Genomic DNA, 27,111 nt, shown 5'->3' with positions numbered 1-27,111 from the left:
TCTGTGTGGTCCTGGGCCAGCCTCTGAACTGACCTGTTCCCTCCTCTGTATGTGGGAATAATATTCATCATAGTACCTCCCCATGGGGCTTCCAGGAACATCAGTTGAGTTAATACCCATCAAGTACTTAACACCACAGTGTGGGCATACAGCAAGTGCTCAACGAAGGTTTGCTATTTTTTTTCTTTCTTTTTGAAACAGAGACAGGGTCTTGCTCTGCTTGTCCAGGCTGGAATGCAATGGCATGAACATAGCTCACTGCAACCTTGAAATCCTGGGCTCAAGTGATCCTCCCACCTCAGCCTACTGAGTAACTGGGACTATATGCGCGTGGCATCATGCTCAGCCAATTTTTTAAAATTCTTTTTAGAGGCAGGGTCTTGCTATGTTGCCCAAGCTGGTCTCGAACTCCTGGATTTGAGCGGCCCTCTCATGTCAGCCTCCCAAAGTGCTGGTATTACAGGTGTGAGTCACCATGCCTAGCCAAGGTTTGCTACTATTATTCCTTCTCTCCAGCCTTCTCCCTGTATTCTTTCTGAACTCCCTTTCCCTATCAAAGCCCCATTTCAGGCCTGGTGTGGGGAAATGCAGCACCAGGTCAGCATGTGTTGGTGGGGAGGATTTGGGGAGACACATCCCCACTGCTTACTCTACCTGTGCTGGGAACTGCCCAAAGAATGGGGGTGAAGTGGGTGAGAGGCCAGTTGGGAACCCAAAAGCTGTCCTCTACAATTCTTTTTGAAGGCTAAGGAGATCCCACCCCTACTTCAGGCCATGCATTGGAACCAAAGTTGAGGTGGGGGAGAGTGGTGGCTGCACAGATACCATAGACAAGCCAAGACCTCCCTGCCTCGCCCTGTCCTGGCACGAAGGCACAGGTCTGTAACTACAGCAGCTTTTCCCAGCACCATCTGACATTTCTTCTGAATTTGCTTTAGCGCCTAGCAGAGCACTCCATAAACTCTCCTAAAGTAGGTAGGAAGGGTAGGATGGGGTATGGGATATGAGGGTCAGAGGGTCAGACTAGAAAGGGTGGATTATTATAATACAAGTAGTCCTAAGATTCTGAGGATGGGCAGGTGTACCCTAAAAGGGAAGCAGTGGGATTCCCAAGTAAATACTTCATCTACTTCACAAGTTTGCCCAGGCCCAGCTCAGGAACAGTAACAAATGGAAATGAGCAGGGATGCCGGCTGTGGACAAGCAGACCCCCTAGGTAGAGTCCACTCCACCTTCCCATTACCACAGGAATTATTACCTTACCACCCATAGGGGAGGGGGTAATTGTGGGCAAATTTGATGCGCCCAGTGGGACAGTCAGAAACAGCCTGCCTAGAGCCCTAATGTACCCACCCACATAGCTGTGACATCCTCAGCCCAGCCAGGCTAGCCCAGTATATATGGTGTGTGTAGCGCACTCTGCTGTTTTCCTCTCCTTGAATGTCCTTGAGGACCCAGTTCAGGTGCCTCTGCTGGGACACTCCCTGTAACACTACCAGCCTTCTCTGATCTACTCTTTCTCTTTACTCCTAAGACTTACTGTCAGGCTCTCTGGTCACCTGATCAATCCCAGGCTTGTGATACCTCATATGCTACCTTGTACCATTATTTAACTTTTAGTTCATGTGTATAATTTTCCTACTGAAGCAGTAAGCTTCTTGAGGCCATGGCTCCTAAAGCTTTGAAACCCATGCAGCAACTGGAATAGAGCTCAGCATTCATTCACTCACTCACTCAATAGTTATTGAGCACCTCCAACATGCGAAGCACTGTGCTAGGTGCTGGGGATTTGGCAGTGAACAAGAGATGAATTCTACATGGAAGGCACTTAGTAAATATTTGTTAAATAGATAAACGAGTGGATGGAGACATGGATGCATTAGTAGTGAGTGGATGAGGTCTCTATCTGTGGCATCCCTTCTGCTCTATGTTACCTCAGAGAAAAATCTCACTTCTTTACTCTCCGTGATCCCACAACTGTTCTGGATGGAGGAAGTCCCAGGAAGTTTAGTCTCAAGTGGAGAGTAGGGAGAGAGGAAACTAAACTCAGAGGGGTAGTACCCACTTAAAGGCATCCATATGATGAGTGCTGGGGCCAGAAGAGACTGGGACCAATGAGTCATAGGGTCTCAGGGTCTTCAGACATCATATGGGGCTGCTACAGGGATCTTTTCAGAGCATCCCCTTCAACAGATGTTCCTCAGCCTCCATGCTAACTAACACTCAATGATGGGGCACCTGAGACAGGCATTCCACTGCTTGCCCCTGGTGAGTTCCCTCATTCTCACCTCTAAGTAACATCCAAAATAAAACCAGCCCAGCCTTGGGCCATGATATCCTAACCCACAGCATGTGCACATGTACCTACATCTGTGCATATCTGCTCTACCTCCAGATCAAAATAGCAACCAGGGAGATTGGCAGAGCCTGGAGTACCAGGCTGTCTTCCCAGTTTGGGACTGGCTGAGGCACTGTGACCTCAGCGAGAGTCTGGGCCCATCCTCAGTCTAGAAAAAGCTTATGCAAGGATGAGGGTAGCCTAGAGAAAGTCCAGAAAACCACACAAATGACCACCTGTTGATTCCAAGGAGGAGACAGAGCACTTTCTCCTTTTAAAAACAGTATCCTCTCCTCTCACTCGAGCTTAGCCTGCTCAACTGAACAGCCAGGAAAAGCTGCTGGTGTTTGGTGATTTGAAGGGAAGGGGGTCTGAACCTCAGAAGCTTGTCACTTACTGGGGACCCTGATGAGTTTCTCTCTGTTGTCCTGCCTTATCCCTAATCTAGCTCCCTGATCATTTGAATGTAACCCTAATTGGACAAGAATTTTCTCCCTTTCAGTATGGACAAAATCAACAACCATGAATCAGAGACTTTTAGAGGATGGGTAGTGAAGTGGGGGAAGAACAGAACATTGTAGAGTGAGGGGCAGAGAGGCAGGCAGTGGGCATGGGTAGGTTCTGGTTTTGTGATTAGTAATATTATCTCTTTAATTGAAAAATATAAACTCATTTCAGATTTGTATAATTTCACTAAGTGTACAGTTTTTTCACGCAGGTTGGTTCACGTGGTCTTCAAACTGTCCTCTCTCATTGAATAGATGAGGAAACTAAAGCCCAGTGAGGATACCTCAGGAAAGAGCAAATAGCTAGTGTAAAGCCAGGATCCAGGTCTTCAAACTCCCAGTCCAGTGCTCTCTAACTACCCACTGTCTTCTCTAAGCACTTGAGGGAGGAATCCATGCCTTAGTCATTATTGTACCTCCCCCAACTCCACCTCAGCACTTAGTTCAGCATGAAGCATGCATCCAGTATATAACCGTGGAGCGGAAGGAGCTGAAATGTGGATGATCCAGGGAGGAAATCAGCAGTGGGAATGCAGATGCTCTGAGGCTTTGGGCGTGGGAGCAGCAGAAGAGAGCAAGGCTGAGTAGTGGGCAGGGAGGGTACAGACACAGTTGCAATAAGGAAAGGGTGGGCGGTGCAACAGTGGGCAGGTGTTGCCTGCCCTTGGATTCACTATGCTGGGGCCAAGCAGCTGGTTAGAAACAAAAACAAACACCAGGGATACAGGTTCCTGCTGTTAACAGCTTCCAACCGCCAGAGGAAAACTCCAAATAAATATAATTAGAAACTTGTAAAAACGTCTTCTCTGTAAACCTGCTCCCCAGGGTCTACCCTTCAAGCACTCCCCTTCCCCAGCCCTCCCCTCAATGCCCACATATCCTGATACTCCCCCCTTTCAGAGGAATTCCTTAGATGTGTTTCCTTATCCTGGCTCTTCCCTCCAGCCCTGCAGCCCCTGCCGAGGTCTTTCCTCAGCTTGTTACCACCAGTGACCAGACCTGAAGAGCCCCTGGTGTAGGGCTCAGAAATCCAAACCCCACAGCTCTCTAGGGCTATGGTTATAACCACAGGGAAAACCAGAGGTAACAGCAAGGACCACTGTGCCCTATATAGGGGTCATCATCCCATTTGTGCAGCCAATGCACAGCATCTAACAGCAACTACAAAGCAGTGCTTCATCTGCAGGTGGACATGTCTAGGCTAGGGCAGAATACAGACAGCTAGTCTCAGAGCTAGAAACACGGAATCCTGGGGCCCAGATCCAAGAATATTCAGTTCCCATAACACGGATATTTCAGCTCCACTTCCCAACTTTGTTGGATACACACATACAGAAACACACGTGTTCTTCAGGGGCTATTTCCAGGGATAAATACCCACTTTATGGACACAGTAAGAACTATCAGCTACTTGGGGTTCCAGGAAACTGGGGTAGGGGAAGAAAGGAAGAGTATCCAGGTAACCTAGCCTCAGGCAGGCAGAAGTGGACCAGCATCCAGGGAGGAGAGGGCCTGAGATTTGGGTGAGTAACCTGTGGAGGCCCGGCGCCTTCTGCCTTCAGCAGGAAGGATTTCAGTGAGATGTGCAGAATCTCAGGGCTGCAGGGAACCCTACTGATATTTTACAAGTGAGAAGATTGATTTCAGTGATTTCCTCCAAGGCTCAAATCCTTAGGCTCTGCATTTGTCTAAACCCACTGGCACCATATACCTCTATATCCCCGGTGCCACTTGAGGCTGGCATTGGGTGGGCATGGGAACAGGAGAGTAGCCAGTCCAATGTCAAGTGGCCGGTGGGGTAGGGGAGTCTCTGTCCCCTCTTAGCCCAGGTGACTAGCTCCTGTACCCCCCAAACATCCCTGGGTTGGCCGTTGTTTCGCTTCTATACCCAAGGCCCAGCAGTCCTTCTGTTTCCAGACTCCAGTCTTCTGAGCCTGAAGAAGCTGTCCCCAGGTCTGGGCCTCTTGCAGGCACTGCCAGCCTCAGAGCAGCTCTGCAGTTTCCAGCCCTGACAGGGACTCTTTCTTATAAGTGGTCATGTGCTAGGGATACGGGATGTCAAAGGAGGACCACACCCTGACATTTGGGGACCAGAGCTGGGGGAAAGGACTGAGTGAGTTCAGGCAGCAAGCTCTTCCAGCTCCATCTTCTCAGAAGGTCTGAAGCCCTTCATTCCCTTCCCCTGTCCTCAGTTCAAGGCACTGGACCAAGCCATTCCACTTCTTTACTTTTCCAACTAAAACAAAACGCACATTGCCCCACTTCCTTTTTCCTCTCACCAGAGCACTTCACACACACATACACACACACACCCTGAGTCATGCACACACATTCACACGTGTGTGAATGCACACTTCACATTCCCAAACTCACACCCAGGGCCGGCTCCTCTTACAACAGGTCCCAGCTGCTCACATCTCAAACCGGTTCTCATGCTCTCAGATTCCTGAAGGTTTCAAAAAACAATCTCATTTGAGGGCTGCTGATGACTGTCTTCTTTCTCTGCCTGCAGTAATTCTGGCCTTAGTGTCTTCTAGTCCCCTTTCTCTTATTCCACCCTGCAGAGACTCAAAGAGATGAGAAGGAAGGGGTTGAAAACAAGGAAAAGTCTCTGTACTCTCCCACCCCGAGGCTTTCCCCACCTCTGAGACATGTCATGAGAGAAGAGAGGTCAAAGGGATTCCTGAGGAATTTCTAAGCAGTCCACCCTCTTCTCCATCTTCTGGAAAAATGGGGGTGGGCTTAGAGGGAACTGACTTAAAGATCAGGCTCTGAGTGGGGACTCTCCCTCTCTCCAGTGTGGCCTGGACAGGGCACAGGCAATAGCCGGCTGCCCACGGGGCCACCCTTACCCGCTGACACGGTTATGGTTTTCATTTCATATTCTGGAGGGAGGGGCTAGTAGGAACAGTCCCCTCACTGTAAGAGCTGGCCACAGGAGCCCAGGGAAGCGGGGAGGAAAGGAAACAGCCACATTAAAGAGGAAGAGAAGGGTGGGGGAAAGAAAGAGACACATACACCCAGACAGAGACCCGGAGAGACACACCGAGACAGAGAGACACTGTTTGCCACCACACGAACGCTCTCAGTCCCAGGGATGGGGTTACTTGGAAATTCTAAATGCATGACTTTATCAAAACTCTATCCCTAAGAAGGAGAGAAAACTACCAGGTAAACTAAACGGCCAGGCTGGCTTTCCTGGAGCCAGCCCTGGGGACAAGTTTCCCTGGAGGCCGAGAGACCTTTTCATTCAGCTGTAACCTGAGCCCTATGCGAGGATTAGGTCTTTCTAACCACTACTGCACATACCCCCCCGCCGCGCCCCCCCGCCCCGCCACCGCCAAACACCCACCCCCCTACCACCCCCCTACCAAAAAGCAAAAGCAAATTAATGCTTTTAAGTTAACAATTATCTTGGTTATCCAGTCTGTCTACTTTAAAATATACAGACAAGCACTTGAAAAACACTCAAAACCATGTCCCCTCATGCTCCCTCCCTTCCCAGTCACACAGGCTTACCCACCCACTCTTCCATACAGTTCTCACAGACACTAAAACAGCAGTTTACGCTTAGCAACTACGTCACAAGAAACACAGACATCCAGCTATGTTGCCTGTGGGTAACTGTGGTGAACCTTTACACTTAGGGCTCCCTTCCTTGTCTCCCCCTTTCCCCCCTTCCACATGACTTTGGTTTTCCCATTGTGGGAATCACTGATGAAAAGGGACAGAAACCCAGATACCCCCAGAGGTATAGTAACTCCGTGCAAGATACTTGCCAAGGGTATTTGATTTTAAAGACCTGCTAGTGCTTCATATAAAGCATGTGGCATTAAAGGCACACTTTCTGGCACTGCTGATAACCAGGAGATATGTTTGAAGGTAAGGCCTCCCTGATGCTCACAGACTGTGTCTATGGGTAAGGCTGTAAGGTTGCCCCGCCTGGTCAGTACTAGTTCTTCCTGCAGCATCTACCTGCAAGTTTGTGTCCAGAGACATCCCTGTAACCCAGCAAACCTGCTATTAGGCAACCTCTGGCAGATGGGGGTTTGTAGATTTCCTGAAGAGAAGGGTCAATGAAAGGCTTCCATTCTAGGCCAAGCTTAGGGATCAGAAGAAAAGAAGGAAGATACCAAGCTAACTGCGGTCCAGTCACAGGAAGGGTGGCCTGTGAATGAGATAAGCTGGGGACAAAAACTACTCTTCTGTAAGTTCCTTGAGGGCAGGGGCCTCCACTCTGGCAGCATGTTCTGCAGGGAGTCCAATGAAAGCGGAAGCCCTGGAGTACCATGGACGGATTCTGACTCCCGTTCCTGAATCATGAGCTGATCTCCCATACTTGAGTGCCTTGGCTTGATGGCACCTGTCCCTTGGAGGGGTCTCCATCTGCCCCTGGGCCCCCCTCGAATACACTGCTTCTCCTTTGGTCCACAGCCTCACTAGGCCACTGCAGACACTGGCTCCAACTTGAAAGAGGCCCTTATCTTGTCTCTAGGTTACTGCATGAAATCTGTTCCTTCCTTCAGACTAAACTCCCTAACTAATTCCATGTTATGAATAAGTCAGCACACACTACAAAAGCCAGCTTTGTTTATGAAAACACAAATCCACAGGAGAGGGGCTGCTCCCAGGTTGGGGGTGGCAGTGGCGATGGGCTGTCTGGAACCAGGACTGGAAAAGAGGCAGTGTGGGTTGGAAGGTGTGGGGGCAGGGTCCAGTATTTGACAGCTGAGGATCTCTAGTGTTTCAGTTCTGTGAAAGGACAGGTTGGAGGGGGAAGAGGTTAGCTGAAGAGGCAGTGTTTGGAGAGAGGAGGGCGGCATTGATACAGCACCTTCCTCTTCACAGAGCAGGAGCCCATCCAATACAACAGAGCAGCTTAAGAGCCAAACGCTCAGGCTCTGGGACACAGCGACCTGTGTCGGACACTCAGGCTTCCCCAACTCCCAAGTTCAACTTTCCTTCTGGCCCAGCCACCTCCTCACCCCAGCTGGCTTCAGGAGCCCCTGGGACAATAGGCAGAATCATACTCTCCTGGGCAAAACCTTGCCAGAAGGAATTTTCTTTTTGTCCATATAAATCTCTTGTCGGTGAGGACACGATGGGGGAGGGGTACAGCAAGAGGTCAAGGGGGAGGAGAAACTGTCCCGAGAGAACTGTGGTACATCAGCCTAGTCTCTGCCTGCACAGCCTTGGGACCTGCCAGGCGATGAGCTGGGGGTCAGGGACGGGGGCGGGAGGCCTCCCTGTCTCTCTTTAATTCCTAGAGGGATCTGTCAGAGCTCCCCGGCCTGGAATTCTACTTTGTTATTTTAATGCAATTCTGACCTGGATTTAAATGGAATTGGAAACCCAAGGCCTTAATAAATAAATATTATGATAAGAAATGAAAGTCATGCAAGACGAAAGAGATTTCCCCCCAAAGAGGCAGAAACGCAACATTCCTGTCGGGAGCCAGTCACAGAAATTTTCTTCTCTTCTTCAGCCCCCTACCATCCGGTGAGAGATGAGTTGATTTTTCCATAAAAGATTCTATTTTTCTTCAACATTTTTCCACTGATAAGGCATCAACTTAGAAATGTCTAACTTTGCATGCGGGTTGGGGGTAAGGGAAAGAAATATACGGCACGGCTGAAAAGTTTTCATTATTCCCTCAGTCTCTCCAGGCCACAGCGTAAGTCTCTGGCAATGTTTGAGAGAAGAGAAAATTCTCTCTCAGATTTTGGAGGACAAGAAGTCTTTCGAAGATGCTGGGGGTGGATGAAGTCGAGCGGAATTCTGAGGCGCGTGGTCTCTTCTGCCCACCGCCCCCAAGAGTTTCTCACTCCTCTCTGCCGCCCCCAGCTTGTCCGGCTTTTCGCTCGGGGCGCAGCGCCCAGCGGTCGGGCCCCTGGCCGGGGAGTCCGGGTGCACAGAGCCGGGTTCTGACAGCAGCACGCTCCCCAGCACCTGCCCTGCCCCTCGGGAATCGCGCCTAGGCCCTGAGGCCCAGCAGCCGGGACAGCCCCCAGGCCGCGCGCCCCTCCTTCCTTACCTTGCGCGGCTTTGCTGTACTGGGCGGCGCGGGCGTGGACCAGCAGGACAAGCAGGCAGAGCCCGGGTACGCGCCCCGAGCCCATGGCTGGAGCTACTGGCGGCCCAGCCGCCGGGGCCGGTCTCGCGGCCAGGGGTGGGCGGAAGCCGGCCGGATCCCAGCGCGCAGGAGGGGGAGGGGAGGGGGCGCCCCGCCGGGGCCAGGCCGGGGGCTGCAGTCGCGGGGCGCGGACCGCGGCGCCCTCGGCGCGAGGCTCCCGATGCTACCGGGTCCTCCTGGCCGGACGTTGGGGAGAGCGAGGCGGAGAGTGCGACGAGGCGAGGGGCGCCAGGGGCGACTGACGGAGGGGAACCCCCGCCCTCTCCAAGCCGGCCTCTGCCAGCGGCGGCGGCGGGGCTGCTCCGTGTAATCCCACCCAATTCCCAGCTTCGCCGGGAGAGAGCTGCAGCCGGAGAGCGCGCAGAGCCCGAGCGAAGGACCTGAGAAAGGGGAGGGGAAACGCAGCGCCAGAAACACGCCCTTTCTGCCTTTCTTCCTCTCTCGCTCTTTCTCCGTCTCTCAGTCTCTTTTTCTTCGCCTTTCTCCTCCTCCTCCTCTTTCTCCTCCTCTCCTCGCTCCTTTTCGTTTTCTTCCTCCTCCCCCTCCTCCTCCTCCTCCTCCTCCTCCTTCTCCACCACCTCCTTTTTCGTGCCCTTTTTTCTTTCAAATGGGGCCTCGGCGCGGCAGCCGCTCCCCCTGCGCGCCCGGGCGCGGTGGCCCCCTCCCCAGGCTGCCGGGCCGCTGCCTGCAGGAATTTACAATCCGGCGCTGGGGGAGCGGGCCCGGTCTCCATGGAGACGGCTTCCCCGGGAGCAGGGAGGTCAGGCGCAGACCGTGCTCAATCAATGGATCAATGCAAGCTCCGCTCGGCTCCAGACCAAACAGCACCGGGCTCCGACTCGTCCTCGCTCCCCTAGGAAAGAGTCGGGGAGCGAGGGTGCGTCCCCGCGCTCGCACGCGAGGACGGCCGTGCGGCGCAGGTTTGAACGCACACCTCCACCCGAGACAAAGAGGGTGCGAGGTGTTGGGGAGGCTGGTGCAGACGTGGACACACGGACACACGGGCACTCGGGCGTGTCCACCGACACAGCCTGACAGGGGACATAGGACCTCGGAACACACCGCCTCCGACACCAGGCCAAGTATTACCCTCTCAGCTTTTACACCTACCACACCCCCACCCTCAAGACTCAGTCCCCATTCCTAGATCCGAGTCCACTTTGAGGACCAAAAAGAAAGTAGCCTCCGCCTGCTAAAACTGCCAGCTCCAGGGCAGACTCCCTTGCAGTTAAGGCCTTGGAGGTAAGCCCACTGAACCACCCTACCCGCAGAGACATGGACTCACATACAGACACTCTCATGTGGTCAGCACAGGGGCGAAAGCTACCCCACAGAATCATGTCTTATGTGTATAAACACAGAGACATAAAGACAGGTACAAGAGGCTCCTCCAAACCTGCACCCCGCTTCAAGAGGTGGTCCTGACTGGTCCATTCTTAACCCTTCGTCCCTCCAACTGAGGGGTAGCAGAGGAAAGAGAAAGGATATTTTTAAAACAGGGGCAAACTGCAGAAGGAGCAGTGTCTTCCAACCATGGATGCTGCCTCTTGACTGTTCACCCACTCTGTATCTTCTTTCCTTCCGTTGTAAGGGAAAGAGGAAAGACCTCTTGAAAGGCTGTGAGGACTTTCTTGGAGTGTGAGGCTGTGTTCAGAATGAGACCAGGCCAGGTCCAATTTTCTACAGGGAAGATGCTGCTAAGACCCAGTCTAGCCTCACAGAGCCCTCAGCCTACCCAGGAGGAAGAGGCAATGACCAAGATCTCCTCAAAGGTGATTCAGTTCTGAGACCTTCGATATTGGCTGCCCTCATCAGCTAGGGCAAGGGGAGGACTTTGTTGGCAATGTCCGCCAGGGAGAAGAGCTGAACCCTTCCTTTCCTAGGGATTCAGTGGAAAAGTAGGATGGAAACAGACTCAGACTTCTTATTCTGGGATGAAGATTACTTTTGAACAAGTCATATGTCAATGGGCCTTAGTTTCCTCAGAAAACAAGAGGGTAGTGGATTCACTCAGTGGTGGAAAGGGGGCAGTGCCCCAAGGAAGCCTGGGGGAGGAGTCCTGGAGAACCTTGCATAGCATCAAAGATGACCTTTGGGATGGGAGCACATAGATCATGGGAATGGTGTGGAGGCCAAAGAAAGGCTGGGTCAGATGATTGAGGTCCCTCCCAGCCCTGTCACTCTAAGATGCCCTCCCTCCTTCATTCCACTGGCAAAACCCTCCCTTGCAGCAGTTTTGCCTGCTGCCACCAATTATGTGTAGGGTTGGAGGACAAGTGTAAACTTGCCATCTTTTTTGCCCCCAACAAGAGAATGGTTTCAAAAAAAGAGAAAGAATTGGAGGTTGCCGGATGGTGCCTGTCATCTCCATGGGGGCACAGAGAGAGAGAGCCGAGGAGCCCCCCCAAGGCTGGGAGGGGAGATGGCACGCTGCCTTGCTTTGCTTTGCCTCTGCCTTCTTTGGACACTAGTGTAGCTCCTCTGGGTCCCTGGGGGGATGGAGGGAGGGCCCCTACATCCTCCTTGAGGTGGGCAAGGAGGATTCTGTAGGGGGATTATGGGTTATTTGGGGCCTTCAGTTCAGGGTGATTTCCTGGCCCTCTGAGTACAGATATTGCCCTGGCTTTCAGGGAGGGAGGTTTGGTGGGTTCTTCCACCTAAGCCACTATGTCTCTGGAAGATTGATTTTTTTGCCCCCTAGTTGCCTTTTATCTCATCCTACCAGTTTTCCGCTGATGATTTCTTCTTTTCCTCTTGGATCAGATTAGCTACTCCTCCATATCTGGGCAAAAAGAGGCAGTTCCCTGCTCTTCTCTCCTGCTGCCACTCACCTAATCTGATTCCAGAGTACCCTCAGCCCTTTAGAGTATTCTACAGAAGTAGAAGCAGGGCTTATATCACCAGGACACTGTGAATTGAGGTGCTGGTCCAATTCACATTGCCTTTTGCCCTGTCCTCTTCTGCAGGGACTCAGTTGGACAGTAACTTAGGAAGATGACAGGGAAGGAATAACAAGATGGCACTTGCAAGTGGTACTACAAAAGCAGCAGCAGCACATGCCGTATCATAACCAGCAGGGGCAAAATGTCCAGTGGGCTCTGGGCCTCCCACACACACCTCTAAGGTTGCAGTTTGCTTTGTGGCTTTGTTTTCCTTCGGGGATGCTTCTGACATTCGTTTCATTCTACTTGCTCCTGAAAATGTCTGGGGAGAAGACTGGCAGGGGTCAGGGATCCCCTAGCTGATAGATCTTGGTTCAGTCCTGTTTAGGGATCCTTCTGCCAGGGCCCACCAGGCTCAGGGGTTTCCCCTCCCCTGCAAGTTCTCCTTCCATGAGCGTTGCTTTTTCTTTCTGCTCCTCAGTTTCCCCATATATAAAATGAGTCCAATGACCCTACCTTGATGGGCAGTGCCATATAGTCTAATGGAGAGCACATACAAGCTGGAAGTAGACTGCCCTGAGATCATTGTTAGGCCCTACCATTTCCCAGCCATCTATTTTTCTTGGTGAGTTGTTTCACTTTTCTAAGCCTCAGCTTCCTCACCTGGAAAATACATATGGTTATATGACCTCAAAAGTGTCCATCCATCAGTGTCTGTGTGGACTCTAAACAAACCTGCAATTCAAATCTCAGCTCTGGTACTTTCTACCTCTGTGACTTCAGGGAAATTACTTAATCTCAGGGAGTTTCAGTTTTCTCATCTGACATAGGGGATAAAAACCTCATAGGGTTAATGGTGTTAATTAAATGAGATAATATATGGAAAACACCTAGCACTGGCACATGTAGGCGTTCAATAGGTGGAGGCTATTGTTGTTCTTTCCACTACTTCTCAGAAGAACAAAAGCCCAAGTGTTTGGGGCTGGGTGCAGTGGCTCACACCTGTAATCCAAGCACTTTGGAAGGCCAAGGTGGGCAGATCACTTGAGGTCAGGAGTTTGAGACCAGCCTGACCAACATAGTGAAACCCTGTCTCTACTAAAAATACAAAAATTAGCCAGGTGTGGTGGTGCACGCCTGTAATCCCACCCACTTGGGAGGCTGAGGCAGGAGAATCACTTGAACCCGGGAGGTGGAGGTTGCAGTGAGCCGAGATTGTGCCACTGCTCTGACATGTGCGACAGAGCTCAAAAAAAAAAAAAAAAAAAAAAAGCCCAAGTGTTTGATAACGAAGGTATAGCAGTGCCTGGTGGGAAGAAGCAGCCTTGTCCCAGATTAGGCTTTGATGCCACTGGGTGTGAGCACAGCCAACTGGGCTAGATTCTCACCACCCCCAACAGGTTCCTGTCTGTCATACATACCTACTGAGAAGGTTCCAAAAATTCCATGCATTCCAGCACACTGCCCTTGTCATCAGCACTTATACATTATGCAGTTAGAAGAATATTCACTTGCCCACGAGGTAGCTCTTGAGTCTCTCCAGCCCTACTGTCTTGCACCTCCTACTCTACCTTAAGAAGACATAGACACCCCAAGACACAAATTAGAGCTCATAGCTACCATTTACCAAGTGCTTTCTATGTTCCAGGCACTATACCAGGTACTCCATCACGAGCCTATAAGGCGGGAATTGTTATCCCCATTTTATTGGTGGGAAAACTGAGGCTCAGGTAGATTAACTTACCCAGGATGACAGACTAAGAAAGAACAAAGCCAGGACTTGGGGCCAGGCCTGACTCTGAAGCTTGTATACCTCCTCAGGTGTCTACACTGCCTCCTCTGAATTCACAGAGACTTGATACACTTTTGCCACTCACACCCTAATCATTGGGATCAGGCTGAGGGTCACAGACCAGCACCTTCACATACAGGGCTTTGTACACATATCCTTGCTCTGCAGAGTCATTGAGTAATAGAACTGCAGAAGACTTTAGCCATCACCTGTCTGGTGATGGGAGGTGACGTGGTTTGTCCAGAGTCATACAATATTTAAGAGACAAAGTGGCTGGACGCGGTGGCTCACGCCTGTAATCCCAGCACTTTGGGAGGCCGAGGTGGGCGGATCACCTGAGGTCAGGAGTTCGACACCAGCCTGACTAACATGGAGAAACCCCATCTCTACTAAAGATAAAAAATTAGCCGGGTGTGGTGGCGCATGCCTGTAATCCCAGCTACTCGGGAGGCTGAGGCAGGAGAATCACTTGAAACCAGGAGGTTGAGGTTGCAGTGAACTGAGATCGCGCCATTGCATTCTAGCCTGGGCGACAAGAGTGAAACTCTGTCTCAAAAAAAAAAAAAAAAAAAAAAAAAAAAAGGACAAAATAGACACATAAACAAAAATCAGTAATTGACAGATGGAGAAGAGAAGAGAACAGTCAGAACAGCAACAAAAAAATAGAAGGGAGGGAGGGGATCTTACTAGGCTGGTGGACAGGCTGACTCTGTCCTTGCACTCCTTCAGGGTAGCTCAGGAGTCATTTTGCCATATAGGCAGAGGCTTGGAAGTAACCCTCTCTCAAAGTCTGTTTCCCAGCTCTGGGATTTTAGGAGTACCTTGTTCCCAGGCCCTTAGTGTTGGCTTTACAGAGAGGTCCACAGGCAGCCCTGCCAGGACATGGGGCAGAGGTAACCCAATCCAAGCTGCCCACACCTGTTCCAGCCTCTCCTCCGGACACTTAGGCCACCTCCAGTTTAGCTCCCTTGGCCCTTCACCCCAGTTTCCTCCCACCCCTCCTCTCTGCCCACACCCACTCCTGAGTTACCTTGCCACCTGCTTCCTCTCCACCTGCGCCCCAGCTGCTTTCACTAAGGAAACAAAAATCTCTACCCTGCCAACTGGCATCGTCACCGATGTGTGGTTCCAGACCCCTGCACATCACAAGGCAAATCTCCAACCACCTCAGGCCTGCACCCTGTCCACTTCCACACAGCTGCCCTCCCAAACTTGTTTCCCTTCTGCCAACCCCAGCCCCCATACTTCTCAAATCAGCATCCTCAATTCCTGTTTCTCCAAAAAGCCAGGAGCCATCTAACATGAGCCTCCTATCGCCTGCTCCCTTCTCTCTCCACTGCTGGGAGAGGGGTCCATCCTTTTGGCCAAGCCCACTACCATGTACATGTACCGAGATCTCATCCCCTCTTGCCACTTCAGGGAGCTTGCTCTGTCAGTTATCCCCTCTTTTGCCTGAATGTCTCACCTCAGCTCCTCCTGTAAACACAATAAGATCTGCAGCATCCTATAGTAGCAACAGGGAAGTAACCCAGACCCTGCTGCCTCTCGTCCTTCCAGGCTCCCAACTTCTCTGCCCTAGGTCTCCATGTCACTGCTTCCCTTTCATCCCTGGCCTTAATGCATTCTGTCCCAGACTCCCTCTGCCACCCCCCCCCCCAAAGTCTCCAGCGACTTCCACATCTTCATATCCAGGACTGTTTGCCGGTCCTTATCTAGCCTGACATCTCTGCCTCATCCAAAACCTCTGAACATTCTTCTTCCGCTTCTTGGAGCGCTTTCTTCTCCTGCATCTCCTGCCGGCTGCTTTCTCTCTGCTGGCCTCTTACATGCTGGAGAGTTTGGGCTTCTAGCTTGGCTTTTTTCACTTCTCACTCTACATGACATCCCTAGGGGACTCTCTGAGGGACAGCAAGGGTGATGGAAAGAACATTGGCTTTGTGGTCAGATAGTCCCAAGTTTAAATCCCAGCCACGTCAATGGGTGAGCTTGGGCAAGTTTCTTCACCTCTTTGAGCTTTATCATCCTCATCTGGAAAATAGGGAGGATAAACTTCTGTTACTGATGTTTAGAGTGTTACTGATGATGACTTGTGTGGAAGGTCCCTCACAAAATAGGTGGACAGCATGTAGTGGGGCATTATGGCTCCAGGCACCACCAATATGCCAATGACCACCAAATCTATATCCCTAACCCCACTTTTCTCCCAGCTCTAATTCCGTGTATTCAATTTGCAGATCTATAGCTCTAGCTCCCTTCTCTGCTTCCTATCTAGTCCTATATTTCCACCTACTTACAGATACTTCCGATGGTATTTTTCAAGACCCCAAGCTGAACCTACCCCCAGCTGAACTCATTCCTCACAACATTCTCCCCTGACCTGTCCTCTTCCCGTGATCTCCATCTTGAGGTTAATGGCTCGTAACCTACTCAGTGGCCCCATTTGGATTCCTGAGTCCTAAGGACAGTCCTCCTCCTGATCCCCCTTGCTACTGCCACAGTTCAGGTACTTCCTGTGTCTCCTGTGGGCCACTGCCTGACAGAGCTAAGTTCTAGCTCCTTGGCACAGTGTACGTGGCCTTCTGTGCCAGTCCTGAGCCTTTATTTCCAATGGCATTTCATGCTTGTCTTCTGACTTCACCATCACTACACCCTAGCTACACCGTGCCTGGCACGCACCATGTTCTTGTCAGCTGGAGAACTACTGCCCTTTAAAATCTTGTAGTGGCTCATGCCTTTAATCCCAGTATTTTGGGAGGTTGAGGCAGGAAGATGACTTGAGGCCAGAAGTTCAAGACCAGCCCAGGCAACATAACGAAACCCTGTCTGTACAAAAAATTCAAAAATTAGCTGAAGTGGTGATGTACACCTGTAGTCCTAGCTACTCAGAGGCTGAGGTAGGAGGACTGCTTGAGCCCAGGAGTTGGAGGTTCAGTGAGCTGTGATCTCACCACTGCACTCTAGCCTGGGCTACATAATGAGACCCTGTTAAAAACAAAAATAAAAAGATCCAGCTTCCATGGTACCTTGGCAGGGAAGTCTTTTTACTGCCCCAGCAGACTTGGAGCTCAGTGGTCCTTGAAACCTATCCCAGTGATGGCCCTGGCTATCAGTAATGGTCTGTTTACCTTCCACTAGTTCCGTCAAACCTTGAGGGCAAGACCCATTTGGGTCACCTCTGTATCCCCAGCTCTAAGCATATGCCTGGCAGATAGTTGTGTTCAGTGAATATATACTGAATAGCTGAAAGAATGAAGGAAGGGTGAGCTCACGCAAACCCCAGAGGAGAAGTGAAGCATTCCGTGACCTTGTCTCCCTGCCTCCCACCCGTCTGAGGATGCTTCAGGTTTCCTGGAGGACCTAGGGCAGCAGAGGGTGTTCAATGGAAGGGCAGTGTGGAAACCCCCACTGAAGAAAGACCATGGACACACAGGGGGCCTAGGAGAGGACTCCTGCTAGAGACTTTCAGGGTCTGGAAGACACAGATGCGTATCTGGAACCTTCCAAGCCAGAGCTCAGGATATCCCCAAAGGTCTGAAGAACTGGGTAATGGCAGCCTAGATAAAGCAGCCAGAGGTAGGAGACTGGGCAAGAAGCAGCCTGAGTGGTCAGAGGTCTGGGGCCAGAACAGATGAAAGGGGTCTATAGGCAGCTCTCATATGAGCTCTGGGAGGCAGGTCCAGGAAGGAGAACCCTAGGTGAGGCCACTTGAAAGTCCCTGGGGGATTCTCTGCCACCTCATCAAAGATCTTTCTGACTGATGCTTAACATTCCATTATTGGAGAATCACTCCTTTGAGCTAAACCTTATGTTCTTTGGCCCTAAATACAAATATTCCTGTGAGAGAGGGTGACGGCCTTTGCCAGTTAAAACTTTAGTTATCAGTTGACACCCTAAAAAATGTGTTGTGAGTGTCAGAGGAGGAGGCTGTAGGAACACTCATAAGGAACTTCCTAATTTTGCTAAGAGGTGGCTTGGTTTCCTTCCCCCTACCCTATTCTTTATGGCTATCCTCTCCTAGATCTCCACTGGGTTCCCTCCTCAGAGGAAAAGATGGAGAGGTGGAGAAGGACCACTTCATCTACCAATACCACTTCTATGGATATCCTGGATTAAGGAAAGGATAGGTGGAAGTATTGGGGCAAAGTTCAATTTATCCATGAACCAACTTCAAGTAGACCATAAAGCAAATTGTTGTAAAACAAAGCTCAGTTACCCAATAGCTTCTATTACATTTTCATAGAAGGGCTCCCATTGGGCTGAAAATCATTCTAGGAGAAGCTGAAAACCTGCAATAAGGAAGGATCGTCGGAATGTTTGCCAGCTATGTGCTTGTGCTGAGTGTTGATATCCTTACAGAATTTTGCCTCCCTTTTGCGGCAAGAGGCTCTCTTTTCGTCGTGCCACGTCTCCACTTCTAAGCTGACTTGGCAAAGCTGAGGAACATCACAGTCAGGCTGACATTCCTTGGTGCCCTGCTCTGGTCCTGCAAAATCTAGTCTGTAGGAAGTTGCAGTATGTTGAAGAAGAACGGGCTCTTCCTTGGGCCCCTGACCCGGACTCAGCGATGTTCCACCTCTTGATCAGCTTAAGGGCTACTGAGGAGGGAGAGGAGCTCATTCTTTTTTTTTTTTTGAGACAGAATTTCGCTCTTGTTGTCCAGGCTGGGGTGCAATGGTGCGATCTCAGCTCACCGCAACCTCCGCCTCCCAGGTTCAAGCGATTCTCATGCCTCAGCCTCCCAAGTAGCTGGGATTACAGGCATGCGCCACCACACCTGGCTAATTTTGTATTTTTAGTAGAGACGAGGTTTCTCCGTGTTGGTCAGGCTGGTCTTGAACTCCTGACCTCAGGTGATCCACCTGCCTCGGCCTCCCAAAGTGCTGGGATTACAGGTGTAAGCCACTGCATCCAGCCCGGAAGGAGCTCATTCTAATCCTCTTCTGTCTTTACCCTCTGTCCCCAGTCCCCGGTCCAATGCTGCTGGGATTGATTGAGAAATTTGGTGGCTTCTCTTTGGTAGATCCAAGCTGCAATGCCACCCTTTACCAGTAGGTGCCACCATCTAACATACCATCCTTCAGCCCTTGGTGAAGTCCTGAAGCCAGACCTCTGGGAGTCTACTCAGGGAACCCACTGCCTCAAACAAATTTGCAAATAAAATTATTGTATTTGAAACAGGCCCACATTGGTGAAGTTAAGATGTGGAACTAATTGTATGTGTATTTCTTTATAACCACAGACTCAATGTTTAATGTTTGACATTTATTGTGCACTTACTATGTACCAGGGACTTAAAGGATGTGGGGATTCAAAGATGACATGGTTTCTCCTTTTAAGTTTATAATTTGGTAAGAGAAATTCACATCTAAATAATTGGAATATAAGGCAGAATGTGGTAAATGTCCAAATATGAAGGTGCCAACATAAAATTCTAATGAGGGCATAAACAGCAGAGATTAATTCCAGCTGGAAGCAGGAGGACGACTCAGTGGAGGACGAAAGGGTTTAAAGCTGACCTCAAAGAATATATAGAATTCTTATACATGGAGTTGGATGAAGAGAGTGAGGGCTTTCCAGGTGGCAGGAACAACGTGAGCAAAGACTTGGAGAGGAGAATGTCTTCAGGGAATTAATAATGTGGTTCAATCAGAGACAAGTATTTCAGAGAGTGTGGAGGAAGATCTGAAGGGTGGGATGGGGCTAGACAATGAAGAGCCTGTTTCCGTCAGATGCTAAGCGACTGACAGTGTTGCATAGGCTCCGGGAACCTGGCAACTTTACAGCAAAGTAGCAGCATGGCGGGCTCGCTTCATGAATTGGCTTTATGTGTGCTCCAGGATTTCTTCAATGTGTTGATTTTTAGTGAATTTATTTCATCATGGATGCGGGAAGAGAACAGAAAGAAAAACGGGGAAAAGAGGACATAAAAAGAAGTGGGCTGGGTGCGGTGGCTCACACCTGTAATCCCAGCACTCTGGGAGCCTGAGGCGGGTGGATCACGAGGTCAGGAGATCGAGACCATCCTGACTAACACGGTGAAACCCCATCTCTACTAAAAATACAAAAAATTAGCTGGGTGTGGTGGCGGACGCCTGTAGTCCCAGCTACTCGGGAGGCTGAGGCAGGAGAATGGTGTGAACCCCAGGAGGCGGAGCCTGCAGTGAGCCGAGATTTGGCCACTGTACTCCAGCCTGGGTGACAGAGCAAGACTCTGTTTCAAACAAACAAACAAACAAAAAAGATGTGACAGGGAGGGAAATAATGGACAGAAGGAAAAGAGAGATGGAGAAGGAAGAGAGAGAAAGAGAAGGAGGCAGCCCTGGAGGAGGCAAGGCAAACCCTGAACTGTTCAGGGGCCAAGCTCAAGGAGCTACTTGGGCTTTTCCAGGCAAACAACCTCCAGCTTCTTGCCCTGGCCAACCACAGAGGACAATGTGAGGCGAGTTTGTTTGGTGATGTGTTTTCTGCTGGCCCTGTTTGTTTGTTTGTTTTTCGTTTTTCTGGTATTGGACAGATCTGGGGTGAAGGAAGAGGGAGACAGGGTTGGGGCTGGCATTGATAGTGGTCCTTGGGCTGGGCTCTGGGCTGGTGGGATCCTTTAGTGGAGGCTTATGGGCACTGGAGCTGAACTTTTGATGTCCCTGGAAGGGGGCCTCTTTGTAGGTGCCCAGAGCCAGGTGGCCTTCCCAAGCCTGGAGATGGCTTGCCCTAAGCTCTTTGTCTCTGTCTTTCCCCACCCTGGCAAGAAAGAATTAGTCCTTGAGGCCTGGGCTCCTTGCCTGTGTAGCCAGGATGTCGTGCTGGGCTGGGGAGCCCATGGGGGTAGCAAGAGCAGCTGCTTCCAGATTGGTGCTGGGGAACGCAGGGGGAGTCCACGAGAGCCAGCCTTCTCCCCAGCCCCAATGATGAGTCTGGCTTTCTCTCCTGTCCCACAGCCCTTGGAAGCCAACCTAACAAGCTCTATTAAAGTTAATGAAACGCAATGATTCCTCTGTTTGCTCGGTCACAACTCATTACGAGTTGCTCTTGCTTGCTCAGCTTTTGCAGAGGAAATTCATTTGAGTAGCCAGTGCTTGGCCTTTGTCCCCCTAATTTTTATTGGCCCATTAACAAGATCAGATACTTTGGCTGACCAGGAATATCTAGTACCCAAGTCCCAACAAAACCCATTGGGTGGAGTTTCAGGTGACCTTTTGAGTCTAAATTAGCCTAAAAACATGCTGCCGCCCTTCCTCCCTCTGTTGCTTCCCTATATCTAAACTCAGTTTTATATGTAGGTATAGTAGGAGTATGCAGAGATTTCAGAAGTTAGGAGATGCTTTTCCAGCCTCTTTAGAATGTATCTCAACCCACTGATTTAGAGAAGTTCCCTAGTAAGAGCTCCAGCTCGATTTAAGGGCTTTCCTCCCCCATTTAAATGGAAATATACTGAACATTGTTAGTCATTTATACTTTGGTGTGAATTAGTTCATATTGTCACTTTAAGGGGATTTGGGAGTCTCCTAAATTGTATACAAACTTTTGTCCACACTATCCATTCTTCCAGAGAGAGGTTTTCTATAGCTTTCTTCAAAATTTCCATAACCGTCCCTGCTGCCCCACCCACACACACACACGTACACACACACACACACAAACTCTCTCTCTCTCTAAAAAGGTTAACAACCTCTGTGTTAGTAGAAGAGTGGGCCGTAAGTGGGGCACAGAAGACAAACTCTCCTTCCTTCACCATCTGCTTGGCCAGTCCTGCCTCTAAGGAGGGACCTTCCCCTCCTCCTTGAGTTCCTTATCCACAGACCTCCCATTGTCACCACAGCTCAATCATGTGCTTCCCAAATCTTAAAACCAACCTCAAGTTGGTGGGGAGGAGTCAAAAGGAGAGCCCTTGAACTCTATGTTGATTTACATGCCGAGGCTGTAAATGATAGGTTTACATGTTGGTGTAAATACTCATAAACTCACAGTAAGTGCAGGGCATCACATGCTTTCAGTGTCCAGATCCTCTGCAGCCCGTACAGGCCTGGCATTCTCAAGGTCAGGGAAGAGAGCGCCAAGTTGGCAGCAGCTAGCATGACAGGGGCTGACTATGACTATGGAGGAAAAGGGCGTGCTTGGAGTTGGTCTCTAAACCCTCATCCTCTCCCATACAGCAGGTGGCTTCTGCACAGTGATACCTTGGCATGACTCCCACTGCTGCTCAGCCAGCCTGACTGTTCTTTTGGGTTAAAGCATTGTCTCCAGAAGGTCCCTGTTAAAATGCAAAGGGGCTTCTTGCAGGGTGACTTGGGCTGGTTGGCTGACTGGCTGTCACTCAACAGAAAACAGAGACCCCCGATCAGGGAGGTTAAGGTTTGGGAGAAAGGTTCAGGTGGGTCAATACTATAGCTCTATGAAGTTGATTTAAATGGCTTTCCAGGTGCTCTCCCTAATTCCACTCTTGGGGGCTGAGAATCTATCCTTCATATGGCAGCCAGAGTCATTTTAAAGCTGGGCCATACAACCTCAACATGATTGACATTTGTTGGGGGGCCATCCTATGCGTTGTAGCATATTTAGCAGCATCCCTGGCCTCTACCCACTAGGTGCCAGTAGCAGCACTCCCTCCCGGAGTTGCGACAGCCAAAAATGTCTACAGACATTGACAAATGTCCCCTGGGGACAGGGAAGTGAAATCATACCCCCTATCTTCACTTCCCCCTGCCCCACTGAGAATCTCCATCATAAAGTATAAGTCAGCCCATGTTACTCCCTGGTCAAAAATCCTACCATGTCTTCTCATTGTTCTGAGCATGAAATCCGCTGTTTGGCCCAGCCTTCAAGGCCTTGTGTAGTCCAGCCTTGCCTCCCTCTCCTGCCCCACCTTGTACCCCTCTGCTGTCATCTACCATCACCCTTTAGCCACATATAACCCTTTTTGACATACCTCGATAAACCAAGCCCTTTCTTGGACAGGGTGGAAGATGGAGAGATATGGGCAGATTTAGAGTAAGTTTCAGAGGCCCTAATTTCTTTGGATTTTACTGGGAGGCCTTTTCTTTTCTCTTCTTTTCTTTTGAGATGGAGTTTAACTCTTGTCGCCCAGGCTGGAGTACAATGGCGTGATCTCGGCTCACTGCAACCTCCGCCTCCTGGTTTCAAGCAATTCTCCTGACTCAGCCTCCCGAGTAGCTGGGATTACAAGCGCTTGCCACCATGCCCGGCTAATTTTTGTATTTTTTAGTAGAGACAGGCTGGTCTTGAACTCCTGACCTCAGGTAATCCACCCGCCTCGGCCTCCCAAAGTGCTGGGATTACAGACATGAGCCACCATGCCCGGCCTAGGGAGGTCTTTTCATATGAGCTTATGACAACTTGTAAATATTTAACTTACTGAATTATTTACTTTTGTTTTTCCCTTCTCCCCAACTAGAATGTAAGCTCTATCTGAGCAGGGACCATGTCTGGCTTGTTCACTATTGTGTCCTCATCATCTCCTGTACTGCCTGCCACATGGTAGGTCCTCAGTGATTACCTGTGGAATGAATGAATAAGGGTGGCAGGAGTTCAGAGAGGGAGAGGGACTCTTCCGGAAGGTTAAGGGAAGGTTTCCTGGGCATGCTGAGGCTTGAAGCTTGGGTAGGAGGTGGGGAGGTAATCTGGGACAGAATTTAGGGGATGGCAGAAGCAAGGGCCTAAAGAATTTCACAGTGGCCAAAATGTACTGCAATTAACCCAAGTGACATACAGACAGCAGGAACCTGTCATGGGGCAGAAGAACAAGTCTGATGTGAATATGATTCTCAGTCTGAGTGGATCCAAGGGGGTGAAGTAGTTGAGTCCCCTAAGTTGTTGAGGAAGTAGGGAGGGAAATCAGTTAGGCTAGGGCCTAGCAAAACCAGGGCCAAACCAGGGAGGGTTTGATTGCTGAGACTGGAGTGTGGAATTGGCTGAGCCACTGAAATGTGATAATTATTCCTCCCCTGGTATCTGATGTTGGTGATCTTGACTTCTCTGATCCCCTCGGATCCCCAGAACCAGCTCTGTGATCATAAGTGAAGTCAAGGGACTGACCAGATACGTGAACCTAGATCTCTGCAAAGAGCCCTGGGACACAAATGGGAGAGGTCCAGGGCCTGGTTCCATCATCCCTCCCTCTCTTGATGTGTGGCCTTGCTCAAGGCGTTGGACTGCAGTGGACCTCTATGTCCTTCTTTTGGAAAACAGAGTTAACAGTACCTGCCCCGTTCAGAGGAGAACTGAGGTCATGTTTGTGCAGCATAGTGAGCTCACTGGAGACAATGAGTGTATTCTTCTTAACAGTAACAATAATAATCATTACTGCAAATCTAACCAGTAAATATATCTCCTCAAAGCTGGAGTTGGCCCCTCAGTAGGATAGCAATTAAAGTTTTTTTTAAAATCTCTAGATGGGGGAATTTTCTGGCTGCATTTTGATCTCTGGGGTTTGCAGAGTTGATATCATTGTGGGAGGGAGAGAGGCCTGCAGCAATCATTCATCTCAATTCCATTCAATTGTACTTTTTGTATCTCCCTTGTCCTTGAGTTCTACCCAATGGGTTTTGCAATTTCTCATCCTCTATTATTAGTCCTAAGGGAAAGAAGTCCCTAAATTCCGCATCTCCACACTCACCCGCTGTCCCATTCACTGACATAAATAGTGACCTGACTACTGGAGATCCTGGGCATTCGAGCATTGGCCACAAACTATCCTGCAAAGAAAGTGGTCTGTCTTGGGTACTTGATTCTCTTTCCTGCTCATCCCACTTAGTGGGCCAGTGATTCCCAAGCCAAGCTGTGCATTCAAAGCCCCCAGGAGTGGGTCCATGGATTATCAGGTGATTCTAATTTAGCCAGCCTAGCACCTGTCTGAATTTGAGAATTGCAAGGTTTTCAACCATTAGTTGTTAAATGTGTGTACAAGGAGCAGAGTGATGCTTATACAAAGGCATTGTTGCAGTTTGGGTCAAGCTGGCAAAAGACCGTCTCTCCTGCTACAATCCACAAAATGACAGAAAAACTCTCGGAACAAATAAAATAGCAAATCCAATATCGTGTGATAAAACAGAGATCCATCAGCAGATCAGAAATGTTGGATCTGTGAGAGAGAAAGATAAACAGCATCAAAGCTATAAAGAGGCCGGGCGCGGTGGCTCACACCTGTAATCCTAGCACTTTGGGAGGCCGAGGCAGGCAGATCGCTTGAGGTCAGGAGTTCAAGACCAGCCTGGCCAACATGGCGAAACCCCGTCTCTACTAAAAATACAAAAAAAATTAGCCAGGCATGGTGGCGTGCGCCTATAATCCCAGCTACTCAGGAGGCTGAGGCAGGAGAATCACTTGAATGCAAGTGGAGGTTGCAGTGAGCCAAGATCGCGCCACTGCACTCCAGCCTGGGCGACAGAGCAAGATTCTGTCTCGGGAGAAAAAAAAAAAAAAAGCTATAAAGAAATAAAACTGAAGGAAACCACAGCTAAAACATGCAGGAGAAGACTGCTATGGAGAAAAGAGTGGTTTGGGGGGGACTCCAAGCCTGAGTCAACAGACTCAAAGAAACCAGAGGAGGTCCCAGGGATATTCCTGAACACCAGTGCTCAACAGCTAGCAGCAGTGGATTTGCCCCAAGGTGCTGGGCTAGAGAGGTAAGCAATACTCCAAGTAGCTACTGACACTCTGGGAGAGGAATAGGGAGCCCTCAGCCAGGAGAAAGGCTGTCAGCAGGCCACTCACCTCTCTCGTGCTCCCCGTAGCAGAGACAGGCTACAGTGAACAGAAAGCTGGCAAATTAAGGATGAGCAGAACATCAATAATCACCAAAAATTTAATGAAAAATATAACTGTGACAGGGAGTAGCTCCAAGCCAATATTATCCAATAGAACTTTCTGCAATGATGGAAATGTTCTATATTTGAGCTGTCCAATATGTAGCCACATACCACATGTGGCTATTGAGCACTTGAAGTGTGGCATCTGCAACTGAGGAACTGAATTTTTAATTTAGTTTTAATTAAATTTAAGCAGCAAGGCTCTACTGTATTGGATAGCATAGCTCTAAACTTAACATATGGAAGAGTTAATGCCCAAAGTAACAGAGATAATAGAGCAAACAAAAACAGAAACCAGTTTAGTTGATGTGTAATTGTTATCTTCAAGAGATGCAAAATAATATTAAATCCATTTAAAAGAATCAATCAGGAGTCTAAGAAATTTTAAAATTGATCATTGAAATTCAAAACTCAGTAGATGGTCTAGATAGGTTTAATGATTAGGAAGACTGACCTGAGAAAGTCTCCTTAAGCACAGTAAAAAAGATAAAAAGATGGAAAGTCTGAGAGAAAAAATTAAGAACCATCTGTGGGATAGGCATTACAGAAAGCTAGAGCTTCAGAGAATAGAAGAGGGAAAATAATTAAAGAACTAACAAAAGAAAATTTCCCAATTGCTGAAGAAAGAAGTTAATCATTAGCTTGACCTCTCCCAGGGAAAAAGACTCACACCTAGACATATTATAGTAAAACTTCATAACAACAAAAATAAAGAAAAAAAATCCTAGACGCTTCTGGAGAGAAAAAAAGCAGATCTTCAATAGAATAATATTAAATTGGCATCAGACTGGATGTTAAAAGACAATGAAATATTATCTTCAAGGCCCTGAAGGGAAATGAAGTATTCAAGTGGGAGGAAAAAATTACGATTTTTTTTGTTTTACAAGAAGAAAGTTTGCCACCCTTGTATTCCTTAAAGAATTTCCAGAGGAGGTGCTTCAATAGAAAAATAGTGAATTCAGGAAAGAGGAAGACGTGGGATGCCGAAACTGTGGTGAACAAAGAAACCAGTAAAACTTTTAGTGAAGTCTGAGTAATTATTGAGGCATAATGTAAACATTTTAAAAACAACAATTTGGAGCAATAATCTACCCAGATGATCTCAACTTGGGAGGTGGCAGGTGGGGGAGGAGGAGGAAAGTTAAATAATGCTACAGGAGGAAAAGTTCCTAATCAGCTCTAGTCATTTATAGAAAACTAGAAGTTAAAGGATTCATCTGCCTCAGAGGGTATGGAAGAAAAAAGCAGAATTCAAATTTAAAGGTAATCAGCAGAAGATGGAGAATTGGAAAATCAACTTCCAGATCAATAGAGCAAGTTAAAAAGATGGGGAAGGGGGCAAAGATCAGTCTAACAAAAAGCAGGGAAAGAGAGGAAAAAGATAAGAAGAAAACAAGGTGAAGAGGAAGCATAAAATGACAGGACAAGTCTAAAGATATCATTAATAATAAATGAGAAAAGAGAAAATTCCCCATTAAAGGGCAAAATCCTTCTATACATATGATTTTTAGAGAGACATATTGAAACTGACAAGATCATTTTGAATATGAACAGATGAGGGAAATATATCAAGCAAATAATAACAAAAAGAAAGGAAGTATATTAGTATCAGACAAAATGAAATCCAAAGACAAAAAG

At 49.1% G+C, this 27,111-nt stretch overlaps 1 protein-coding gene and 1 long non-coding RNA gene across 6 annotated transcripts in view; one reads left to right on the top strand and one right to left on the bottom strand.

Moving 5' to 3' along the window:
- The window catches only part of SCUBE3 (signal peptide, CUB domain and EGF like domain containing 3), a 42,800-nt gene extending 33,298 nt beyond the window's left edge, over positions 1-9,502 (bottom strand). For 4 of the 5 annotated variants that reach the window (XM_054490648.2, XM_063666149.1, XM_063666146.1 and 1 more), the window contains exon 1: positions 8,879-9,502. In XM_054490648.2, coding sequence (XP_054346623.1) covers positions 8,879-8,963 — 85 coding nt within the window. In that variant the 5' untranslated portion in view covers positions 8,964-9,502. Of the gene's footprint in view, positions 1-5,217; positions 5,381-8,878 lie in introns of those variants that run through there. The other variant, XM_063666147.1, reaches the window with a different exon arrangement.
- Positions 1-27,111, top strand: part of LOC134739716 (uncharacterized) — a 101,104-nt gene that overhangs the window by 35,982 nt on the left and 38,011 nt on the right. The window lies entirely within an intron of this gene.

Source organism: Pongo pygmaeus, chromosome 5 (assembly GCF_028885625.2).
Source record: "Pongo pygmaeus isolate AG05252 chromosome 5, NHGRI_mPonPyg2-v2.0_pri, whole genome shotgun sequence".
NCBI classification, from domain to species: Eukaryota; Metazoa; Chordata; class Mammalia; order Primates; family Hominidae; genus Pongo; species Pongo pygmaeus.
The sequence above is the reverse complement of the archived record's forward strand: the minus strand, read 5'-3'. Positions and strand labels throughout refer to the sequence as shown.